This window comes from Pelobates fuscus, chromosome 13, assembly GCF_036172605.1.
Source record: "Pelobates fuscus isolate aPelFus1 chromosome 13, aPelFus1.pri, whole genome shotgun sequence".
Classification (NCBI taxonomy): domain Eukaryota; kingdom Metazoa; phylum Chordata; class Amphibia; order Anura; family Pelobatidae; genus Pelobates; species Pelobates fuscus.
Window position 1 is genome coordinate 8,617,420 of NC_086329.1, and position 12,385 is coordinate 8,629,804.

The 12,385-nt window shown below is 41.1% G+C and overlaps 1 protein-coding gene across 1 annotated transcript in view; it reads left to right on the forward strand.

Annotated features, from left to right (window-relative positions):
• The window catches only part of PELI2 (pellino E3 ubiquitin protein ligase family member 2), a 70,931-nt gene extending 58,871 nt beyond the window's left edge, over nt 1-12,060 (forward strand). Inside the window, exons 3-6 of the mRNA XM_063440523.1 lie at nt 7,891-7,992; nt 9,229-9,423; nt 10,036-10,224; nt 11,332-12,060. Of these exons, the coding sequence (XP_063296593.1) occupies nt 7,891-7,992; nt 9,229-9,423; nt 10,036-10,224; nt 11,332-11,898 (1,053 nt within the window). The 3' untranslated portion in view covers nt 11,899-12,060. The remainder of the gene's footprint in view (nt 1-7,890; nt 7,993-9,228; nt 9,424-10,035; nt 10,225-11,331) is intronic.
• Nucleotides 12,061-12,385: the final 325 nt, after the last annotated feature.

Consider the following 12,385-nt stretch of genomic DNA (forward strand, 5'->3'; position numbering starts at 1 on the left):
AGGAAATAATCTATATATGCCTCATCAAATATTTATAGATCTGATTTTCTTTGAGTGCTTACCTAGGGTCGGATTTGTTTCTCCTGGAATGGCTGAAGGTCCGTATGAACGTTGGGATTTTCTAGTTCTTGTCGCTTGGCATGTGGTCATTGGTGACTTCAGTAAAGTATTTACCCTTGTGCCAACTAGACCTGGGCAGCCGAGTGTAGTGGGAGGCAGGGTACTGGTTTTAATTTGGAGTGTTCATAGTTAATGGGACACAATGATCTTGTCGTTTCTAGCCAAGCAGTGTACACTGCATTGTTTAGGGTGTGTTAATGTTCTGTGCTCGATTCTCTCCAACAATTGTATATTGTCTGTTCTTAGCCAAAGCAAAGAACGAGTGGGAATTCACACAGCTGTCTGTATGATTTCCACAGTTTCAAAGTTTCCCAAGAAAGTACACACCCTGTTCTTAGCCTTTCTTAGAACACAAGATGTTAAAGGCTTTCCAGCGTTCCTATAATGCCTTCTGAAAGGTTCCTTCTTGTATCGCTGTTATGACCAAAGCCGATTATGCAACTTGGCTGTGTAAGGTATCTTTCAGTAACTTTGAACCATTCTGCTTCACCTGGACTAACTCGGGGTGTATTACTGCAGTAGTCATTGCCTGGCCTGTTCATTTCATGTATTTGTAAAGTAATTGGATATGCTTACGAAAGCAAGCAAGCTGGAGGCTGTGTGTAATGATGTGGAATTTAGCATAAAAGAACTACATGTAGAACCTATAATGAATTAACTTTGTATCAGACTAGGAAATGGCTCGGCCAATCAGGAGCCTCTTTGTGGTATGTGGAGATTGTATACCAGCACTTCCAGTTCTCGGTTAAAAAGCTGACACTTCAGATTATTGGTGACTGTCCCATATCTAACCCCAGCAAAGACTGTAAAACTGATAATACCAGAGGGACCCACTCACAATACATGGTGGTTCTTCTAACCCCATAAACTAATGCTGCACTTCCCAATGACCTGTCCCGCTGTGTTATTGGACAAGTACACGGACAGGAACAAGGAAGAATTTTAGGATATAGGAAGCGAGTTATAATGCTGTGATTTTAATTACTTTCTTTCAAAATATGTTCTACCATTAAGGCTACTAAAATGTACTTTATGTATCATGGAATAGAAAGGCCACGTGCAGCAGTACAAAATGGGACAGTTACAATTTGTAAGGGATGCACTTTATAAAGAAACAATGGTTATATGGGAAATCCATTGTGTAAACTGCTAGTCACGTCTTATTTAGTCCTCATTGGTAAGCTGTCAGCAGTCGATAAACGACTTGCACAGTAAATGTTAATGCTGGGTGTAAAGTGAACGGCTTATTAGCAGGTACTCTCTATTTTAAACTCACCAGACTGCCTAACGAATCCGCATCAGTGTTCCTCAAAGTAGCGGATATTTAAGTTTTATTGCAAGGACTGCAGTGAGTGTTTCATTGTCTATGAATCCATTGCATAGTAAGTACTATGTCTATTGATTCAGTATGAAAATGTGGCACTCACTGCGGGTAGAAGTGATGTCTTTCTAAAATATGCCCCACAGAGCAATTAAGTAGGGTATATCACATGCACCAAGTTTCATCTGTCAAATTGTCTGTTGTTTGTGTTAAAGGGACACTATAGTCTCCAAAACAACTTAAGCTTAATGTAGCCGTTTTGGTGTATAGATCATGGCCTTGCGGTCTCACTGCTCAATTCTCTATTTAACAGTTAAATCACTTATTTATACAGCCCTAGTCACACCTCCCTACATGTGACTTACACAGCCTTCCTAAACACTTCCTGTAAAGAGGCAGCTAATATTTATCCTTCCTTTTATTACAAGTTATGTTTCATTAAGAATTTCTTATCTTCTGCTCTGCTAATAGCTTGCTAGACCCTGCAGGAACCTCCTGTATGTGATTAAAGTTCAATTTACAGAGCAGGAGATAAAATATTTTTTTTTTTTTTATTCTTTATTTTTGCTGTGCGGTTAACAACAAACGGGCCCTTGGTGCCACAATAGCAGTCCAGGGCAAAACAATCATATACAGTTTCAACGTGGCTAACAATAATTCTGCACACATTTTTTAATTTTAGAGAGATAAGTCAGACGTTGTGTTGTCAAATAGGGCATACGTGGCATAGCAATGGTCATATTGGGTGACTGATGGGTCGGGTATGCTGTTGGTGTTATATGACAGTTTTAGAAAATCATGTCTTCCATAAGCTCTGTGGGTGAGGGTGATATCGGGACAGCTAATCTCATTCTACTTAGCCACAGATGTGGTTTCGTTCGTCAGATAAGGTACCTGCTAGGAGCTAGTCGACTAGGTGTTCACTGTCAGTGTGTGTTAGTCTCGCTAGGACTATTTCTGGGGCCAGGAGTTTGATGCCCGGCTAAAGGGCTGCTTGTGTCGGTCTTTGATGCGCTTCTGTCTGGTATGGGGGGGGTTAGTGCGCGGTCAGAAAGTTGCATTACGGGGGTGTGCGTGCATACAAAAAGAAATACAAATACAAAAACACAACTTGTGGTAGCTTAGGGTAACTTAGAGTAACAATGGGTGTTGGGTACCCCGTATCATATGGAAGAGTTCAGGTGGTGACCGGTGTGGCTCCAATCGGTGGAGACTTCCGCGGTACGAAAGTTGTCACTTTTGCCGGGTCCCAGCGTTGAGGTGCAGGATTGGGCCTTTGGAATCCATCTGGTGGCACCGAGTCCAGTGTGAGTCCCATTGTGTGCATCAGAGCCTGAGCTTCAGTGAGGTCGCGGACTGTGTGCTGAGATTCTCCATGGAGGACTATGAGGGTTCGTGACAGCCGCCACTTGTACTGGATGCTCTTCTGCCTAAGGAGGGTGGTAACCGGGCAGAGAGATCTCCGCCATGCCAAGGTCCCTCCCGAGAGGTCTGGATAAAGGGTGAGTTGCGATCCTTCGAAATTGTAAGAGTCCCGGTCTTTGAGAGCCATGAGCATTGCCGCCTTGTCCCTGCCATTGCGGAAGCGAACTATTAGATCCCTCGGGGCTGCTGCTGGAGCTTTCGGTGCTTTCGGTATGCGGAAACAGTCCTCCATAGCCATGGACTTGGCCTGTCTTGGGGATACCAGTGCCACCATGAGGCGTCTCAACATATGTGGCAGCTCCTCTGTGGGTATAGCCTCTGGGATGCCCCTGATTTTTAAATTGTTTTTGCGCCGCATGTCCTCCAGTATCGCCAGTCTGGTATCGAACGCTGCGTTCTGTTTCTGGAGCCCCTGTACTGTTTGCTGCATGAAGGCAATTTGTTGGGTATGCTCCTCCGTGGATGCTTCTACGGTTCCAATCCGGCCTGTCAGGCCCTGGAGGTCTGTGCGTAGGTTCGCCACGTCAGCCAAGATATTGTGCTGAAGCTCCGCCAGCAGAGTTTTCAGCACCGCTGTTGTCACCGGCTCTTTGTCTGGGCTGACCGGTTTCACTGCTGGCGCCATTCTAGACGGCAGATCGTCCTCGTCGTCCTCTAGGGAAGGTTCTTCAGACAGGTCTGAGTAGGCCTCAGGGAAGTCGGCCATTTTGGGCCCGCCGGCCTGTTGTGCCTGCCTCAGGAGCACGCCAATGTCGTGGCTTAATCGGGGTGTATCGGGCTTTATCTTTTTGTTTTTCCGACCCATATTGTATTGTGGGTCTACCGCCTGCTTTTCCTGGTGCCTCGGTTCGGTAATACTGCGGATAAAGTTTGTAAGTAACGCAATGTGTCTCGGAGCTCTGAGACCGTGCGGCCATGCAGGTCAGTCGCTTAGCCACGCCCCCCGAGATAATATTTTAATGTAAGTTACATCTGCTTGAAAATGAAACCGTTTTTTGATTATTTTATTCACTGCATGCTGTCAGTCACAGCTAGAGGAGGTGTGGCTAAGGCTGCATAAACAGAACAGAAAGTGATTTAACTCCTAAATGACAGTGAATTGAGCAGTGAAACTTCAGAGGCATGATCTTAACACAAACAGTGTTTCATTAAGCTAAAATAGTTTTGGTGACTATAGTGTTCCTTTAATTCTTCATGAAATATTTCACTTTATATAGATAGGGTTTATTTGATAGTTTTTTTGTTTTTGTTTTTTATAACCGGTGAAGACCACTTCAGGATTCACTATAGAAGTTTAGAGCTAAATTTCTACTCTTAAGTGTGATCGATCATTGTTTCTAGTTCCGTGCATTAATGTATTAATTTATTCCTCTTGTATTGAGTAAATGCAGATTGTGCATAATTTATGATCCACCAAGTGTTCTTCAATTTAACTCCGCTGTTTTTTTTTAATTGTATGTCCAATTTAACCAGCTCAAATTGTTTCTCAGTTTTTAGACTGTTTTTGCAGTGCTGGCATGCCATATGACAGCTTGGTGGGCAGCTTAGAAATAACTTTGCAGATTTGTAATGGCTATAATCAAAGTAGAATATATTATACTGGACAACACATTTTAGTCTTCTCGTAATTTATTGTGAATGACTAAACTGTGTGTGTGTGTATATATATATATATTTGTGGTTAATGGTATGTGAGCATGAAGGTGTGCGAGAGTGGATATTTCTGTTTGTATATGACATTTCAGTGTTTCTGTTTTTAGTATGGGAGGGGGGAGGGGGGGTGTTGCTGATGGCAGATCATGAATTAAACTGGTGTAGTGACCAGATGGTGTCTATGTATTATACTGCTGCAATGAACAAGGAATCAATAAATTGACGTAGCTAAAATGGAAACCAAACTTCTGAACCAGTGGGGCGGGGGATGCCATCTCTGCTAGTGGAGCAGGCGGACAGCAATGAGCAACAGAGATGGCTACCATAGGATACTGACAGTTATTATTTTTAGCCAAGTATTGTTAAACATCTACTCGGGTCCCCCACACTGACACCGACCACCACTTGGCATTTACCGTTTTGGAAGTTGTCCAGTTGTACAGATATCCCAGTTTGTTGCTATAGCAATTCCACCAGGAATTTAAAAAGGTTCACTCTGTGCATGCACAATCTGTGATTGTCTGAGCAAGTTGCCCTTAGTGTTTCCATTTACACAGCTTGCCAAGTATCATGGGAATTTATTGCAAATTACATACCCCATGCCCAAATAGTCTTCAGTGCTTAAATGTGCATGAATACAAAATACTATAATATAGTATAGTGTTTGCATTAATTCAATTGTCTTATTGTCTTTTCCACTCCTAGACGAGTCAGATATAATTTATAGTCAGATGGCAACAGGTGTTTGGGCTTAGCTTGTAGAATGGAAGCCAGGTGTTGGTTTAGCAACTCCTATTAATCTCTGCGGGAGATGTTAATACATTTCTTAAACTTTAAAGATTACCAGATGTTTCCATGCTGCAAATTTGAAATATAATAACAGGCATTTTAATGATTAGTCACTCGTCCCTAAAAGAGTACAAGAAATGACCCCCAAGCCAGTCTAGTCCTACCGTTCTATAGGCTGACTGGTAGATTCGTTCTGTAAGTAAATGCATTTTGTTAAAACGCAATACACGTCAGGGTTCTCTGCATGAATTTTGACACTGCATTTTTGCTTCTTGTACTGGGATTTCCTTAGAAAAACCCTGAGCATGTAATGCAGGTTATGCAAGGGTCTGTGAATCCATGAGATGATAAAATGTGATGTGTAGACATTGTATAAATCCCTCCATGGCATTTTTCACAGTTTTACTACATATCGAATATTGAGCCTGTGAATTACAATATGCATTGTTCATAATTGTGGCTTATTTTTCATTTTTATTTTATCTTCTGTGGTCTTATTGTGCATATTTTGCACATTACCACCGTGGCCCGGAGGGGTGGAGCAGAGGTTTGATATCCTTACCTGATGCCGTCCACATTGGGCGCTGCCATCCTTGATCTTCAACTCCTGAAGATCTCCTGTTATTGCCATGTAACGAGCGAGACAATGCCTTATTCCCACAGCCTCCACTAAGCGTGACCATAATTATGGTGGCTCCCACCGTCTCGCATGATCCTCCACAGACATCAGTGTTGTACAAAATTGACAAAACTTGACGGCGGTAGCTCTGCCTTTTGTCAGGTTAGGCATTTTAAGAAGAAGAATATTTCCTACTTTGTCTTAAATCTTGGCTGCGGTGGAATGTCATTTTTTTCAGCATTTCATAAAGATTATGCTCAGAATAGTTTTTGTGTGGGTGACACAGCCTCTCTAATTCCATAACTGCTTTCTCTCATGATCCAAGGTGCTTCTAACAAACTTTCAACACATAACTTCATCATTACAGTTAGTGTGATCACAACTTCTCCCCTTCCTACCACCTGCACAGCTCCTGGTCTTACTTTACTGAAGAGAATTTTAGAATAATCCACTCCTACACGTGCTGTTCTTATTCCAAACCTGGTCTGTCCATGTGCTAAGCTACCAGTACCAACTTCCACATGTCCCCATTCAACATACATTGTATCTCCGTGACACTTCTTACCCCTACACACCTTGAACAGCTAGTACCTTGCTTTAAATTCCCAATTTCTTTTATAGATGGCTCGTTTGCACCGCTTTCTTACTGTATGTTGTGGGTTAAATGTAATTGTAGGACTATACCAAAAATTGTTGCTTTCATAAATGATGCATACAGTAATAACCCACATTACAGAGCTGAAATATAGTAGCTGGTAACCTTTTCTCCTCCTATAAATGGGAGACCATATCTATATTTATTTACATTACACATATTTGGTTTTAATCCTGGTGCCCCAATTTGTTAAATTGTAAAGCTGTACATGGAGCCTCAAGGATGGGAGAAACAAGTACCGTATATACTCTAGTATAAGCCGAGGCCCCTAATTTTACCCCAAAAAACTGGGAAAACTTATTGACTCGAGTATAAGACTAGGGTGGGAAATGCAGCAGCTACTGGTAAATTTCTAAATAAAATTAGATCCTAAAAAAATTATATTAATTGAATATTTATTTACCGTGTGTGTGTGGATATGAGTGCAGTGTGTGTGTGTGTGTTGCAGAGCCTTGGTAGGGGGTGGGCATTATTAATTTTTTTTTAATTATTTTAAAAAAATGTTTTTATTATTTTTAAAATATTATTATTTTATTTATTTTTTTCGTCCCCCCTCCCTGCTTGATACATGGCAGGGAGGGGGCTCTCACTCCCTGGTGGTCCAGTGGCATTGGCAGTTCAGTGGAGGGGGCTGGCAGGAAACGTTTACTTACCTCTCCTGCAGCTCCTGTCAGCTCCCTTCTCCTCCGCGCCGGTCCGGTTAGCTCCCCTGTCAGCTCACGGTGTAAGTCTCGCGGCCGCACTATGACCCCGCGGCTCTCGCGAGACTTACACTGGGAGCTGACAGAGGTGCTGACCAGACCGGCGCGGAGGAGAAGGGAGCTGACAGGAGCTGCAGGAGAGGTAAGTAAACGCACACAGCCCCATTGTCTGTATTATGGCAATGTAAATTGCCATAATACAGACATTGACTCGAGTATAAGTCGAGTTGGGGTTTTTCAGCACAAAAAATGTGCTGAAAAACTCAACTTATACTCGAGTATATACGGTAAACCGTTTAACGGGTCATATGACATTGCAGAACTCCCTAAAGCGTGCTTAACCCAACTCTGTTGAAATAATTAACTGTCTGGGTGCCGGAACAGCACAATGGTCTGCACGTTTCTCTTTGGAAACGTGACATATACGGCCAGCGTGATATTTAACGAGAAGGCAGGTAAAACTCCATTAGGCCAGGAACTGAATAATAACGTTGTTCTTTGAAAACCAGATCTGATAGGGGAAATGGTGCATTCCCCTACAGCTACAATTGGAAACCATCGACTAGCGTTCAATCAATTTTTGTGTCTTTGTTTTCCATTTCTACAGGCGATCAGCAGCAGAGGTCAACACAGCATCTCCTACACACTATCCAGAACCCAGACAGTTGTAGTGGAATATACTCACGACAAGGACACAGATATGTTTCAGGTATGAACACCCCTCCCAAAAAAAAACCCCTAGAAAATGACGATTTTACCATGTTATTAGCAATTCCCATGTCGATTCTCCAGAATTGTCAAACTAGTAAAAGCACATTTTGCTATTTTTTTCTGTTTTAATCTAAAATGTGTAATTCCTGTCAGTCCTTCATAGTGTGTGGAGTTCCTTGTGGCCATTCTCCCATTCAGCATTTAACGGGTTTTAATGCTAAATGAGAGTCCCCAGGAGCCAATCCTCTCTATCCGCTGCTTGGACTAATTAGGAATCATTGACCTGAAAGCGGTCAACTCACACCCTCAGCCAATCACAGCACTCATAGCTCGTATGAATTGGTATGGCTAGAAGGAAGTGTGTAATCTCTGCCTTTTCTGTACTTTTCAGTAGGGGGTTGGTTGTAAGAAGCCAGAGTCCCAGATTTAGTGTTAAACTGCTTAAAAAGGTTTTACACTGAATGGGGGGGATAGCACATGAGACTCCAGGCACTATAACCACTTCAATTAGACAAAACTGTTATAGTTTCCAGCGTCCCTTTAAAGCCTATCACCTGAAACTCTAAGTGATAAGTAAACCACATTATATCGCTGTTTCTATTGAAACCTGCATTTTTTTGTGTGCAAAATTAAGCGTACACTCTTCACATATAAAACCTTTCAGCAAGCTTAAGTGCTTTCGTGGTCTGGATTGTCCTATAAAGGTTTACTCCAAGCGTCATAATAACTACAGTAAGATTCAGATACATTCATTTTCTGAGAGCACAATCATTGCAATTCTGTGCATAGCAATATACACAGAACTGACACTAGCCAGCCCAGAAATTTAGTTCCGTGCTGTCAGATGATGCCCCAGTGCAGTTACACCTCCAGCAGCTGAGGGGTGTGCAGCTTTTTAAATGCAAACACTGCACATACAGACTTAAAATCACTGAAGTGGTCATTGTATCTTAAGTGGTCATGGTGCTTGGAGTAATCCTAAACAAATGTTTAAAACTGTCTGATTTCAAATATTGGGGTGTATATTTGCTTATCTGTGACTATAGTAGAGTTGAAGATGTTTTTATTTTTTCTAATAGACACCCTTGACCGAATTTGTAATTTATGTTTCAATTAACTAGAATTCTGTGCGAATGCTATGTTTTGTTTTTAGCCGCTGTATTTTGAGATGTTTTCTTTTTTTCCATGTAACAGCTCCTTTTATAATAAATGTGTATTGTTTATATTGCTTTAGATTGGAAGATCAACAGAAAGTCCAATTGACTTTGTAGTAACAGACACCATTTCTGGTAACCAGAACGAAGAGACGCAGATTACACAAAGTACAATATCCAGGTTTGCCTGCAGAATAGTCTGCGATCGGAACCCACCTTACACAGCTAGAATCTTTGCTGCTGGGTTTGACTCCTCAAAAAATATATTTCTTGGTGTAAGTATAATCCATGCAATGATAGAGGAAATAGATGGACTGTGTTGGCTGGCAGTAGTGGGCGATACCCAGTTCAGATTTTATAAACACTTGGGTTTGCTGATCATGTTAAAATCTAGATTAAGTTTTCTGCTAATAAATCATTAGACGGCTTTTTCAAAATTTAAATAAATTATATTTCAGAATCCAAAGTTCATTGATAAATTGTTACAACCATTGTAAATGTTTACTGGGCCACATTACCCGTCTAAACTCACAATAACATACCTGCATTTTTTTGGTAAACGATAGAAGAGTCCCTCAATTTATCTCTACTGCAAAGAGCTAAATGCTGATATTCTGTTATTATTGTAAAGCGCTACGGAATCTGTTGGCGCTATATAAATGTCGAGAATGATAATATTATTAGAGGGGGTCTAACTATAAATAGGACAATTACAAGAAAACTTACAGGAACGATAGGTTGAAGAGGGCCCTGCTCAAACGAGTTTACAGTTTATAGACTGTTCAACTTCTTGTGATAAACTAAAGGCGTTAAAATGTTTTATGGTTACAGTTTATACTTTTTGTGTGTAATTCTGGGAAAGAACACATTATGTGATTATTTGTTAGGAGAAAGCTGCCAAGTGGAAGAATCCTGATGGTCACATGGATGGATTAACCACCAATGGTGTTCTCGTGATGCATCCAAGGGGCGGGTTTACAGAAGAGTCAAAGCCCGGCGTATGGCGAGAAATCTCTGTCTGCGGTGATGTGTACACACTGAGAGAGACGAGATCAGCGCAACAAAGGGGCAAACTTGTAAGATTGCTATTTATTTTTATTTTTGTTCCCCAATGCCATCCCTATTCTGGCTGAACACGTTAAGGCTTATTTTAATAAAGTGCAAAGTGAATTTACATTTTGCATTATAATTTCCAGTGTAGTCCAATGTGAACAGTGGCTAAGAGTTCTGGAGGCGATTTAGTCCAGTGTTCACAGCCAATCAGTGGTGTCCAGGTTGGACAGGATAGACATTGATAGTGTGGTCCCAGATTATGTCTAACCATTCCTAAACGGGTTCATTATCAATGCCTGAGATCCCTGCACTACAGCAAGCTGCGCTGGTTATGATGCTTAAATGTTGCTCTCACCATAACTTTATGGCCTACAACTCCCAGTATTCCTTTGTATGAAGTAGATGACCAGAGTATCAGCTGAGGAGTTATAGTTTAGGAACGGTTCAAACCCTTTTTCAAGACAGATTGCATGTGTGTATGTTTAAACACATATTGAATGTTGAGTTAATGAGTTTCTAAAGATTATTTTTTGGAGGGGGGAGGGAGTCAGGATCTGTTGTGTTGCTCTCATGTACTTCTCTTCAGACAAACTACATTGCTTTTGAGATATAATGCTATATTCTCATATTAAATGTACAAAATAAATCATTTAGAGCAGTGGAAAGCAACCTTTGGAACTCCAGATGTTGTGGACTCCATCTCCCATAATGATCTTACAGGCATAATGCTGGCAAAGGATCTGGGGAGATGTAGTCCACATCATCAGGAATGCCGAAGGTTGCCTATCCCGGAGGAGGGTGCAACCTTCTTCCAATCCCTCTGAATTATTTTAAATGATCTGTAGGTAGGTTTATCTAGAACACTGCAGAGTGTAGTTTACTGTGCCAGATCTCCCACGTGTTCTAACATCTCGTGCATTTAGATCTGATAAAATGACTGACATGCTAGGGTGTTTTAGCCAACCCATTATAAATACCTTTATATACTTTAGGTCGCTTAAGTCAGCTTTTTACCATTGTTCTTTTTTTACAGCCCTATCTACTCATTTGGTTATTGTGATTACAGGAATTTTGCTATTCTAGCTTTGAATGAAAATACAGTAACATACCTCTTTTTTTGTTTGCCCTAGGTGGAAAACGAGACCAATATTCTTCAGGACGGGTCTCTAGTTGACTTATGTGGTGCCACCCTTCTTTGGAGAACAGCAGATGGCTTGTTACAAACTCCAACTCAAAAACATATTGAAGCTTTGCGACAGGAAATCAATGCTGCCAGACCTCAGTGCCCTGTTGGATTAAACACCCTAGCTTTCCCCAGTATCCACCGCAAAGATGTTGTGGAAGAAAAACAGCCTTGGGCTTACCTCACTTGTGGTCACGTACACGGGTATCATAACTGGGGTCACCGCAGTGACACAGAAGCAAACGAGAGAGAGTGTCCGATGTGTAGAACAATTGGCCCATACGTGCCTCTTTGGCTTGGTTGCGAAGCAGGATTTTATGTAGATGCTGGCCCTCCCACCCATGCTTTCAGCCCATGTGGACATGTCTGCTCAGAGAAATCTGCCAAATATTGGTCTCAAATCCCACTTCCTCATGGTACACATGCATTTCACGCTGCCTGCCCTTTCTGTGCAACACAACTGACTGGTGAAGAAAGCTGTGTCAAACTTATTTTCCAGGGTCCTGTTGACTGATGGTATTTATAACAAACAATAAAGCTTTGTTAAAAAGGAAAAAAAAAATTAAATACTGTGAAATTTTCACCACTAATATTAGAATTGATCTTTTTATAATTTTAGTAATGGGGAGCAAATAGATAACCTTTTTCCAGTGTCCTTGAACTGATCAGATGTCAATGCTATTCATCGTTTTGGGTTTTTCTCTGTTCAATTTGTTTAGCTGTTTTTAGCTTCTTTTTTCTTTTCCCCCCAAGAGGAATGTTACTTTTTATTTTTACGATTTTGAGAAATCATTCTTTAAACAAATTTTTTTTTCAGTGTTAAAAAAAAAAAGGAAAAAAAGCTTTTGTTGAATGTAATTTCTGACGTTAAAGGATGAATTACTTTGCAGTTCTAATTTCTGCAGTAGTTTTACAGTTTCTTTAAATATAACTCAGCGGAAATTGGTTTTATAGCCACTAAAACCTTTTGCAGGTCTGTTTGCAAATTAATGCAATTCCTT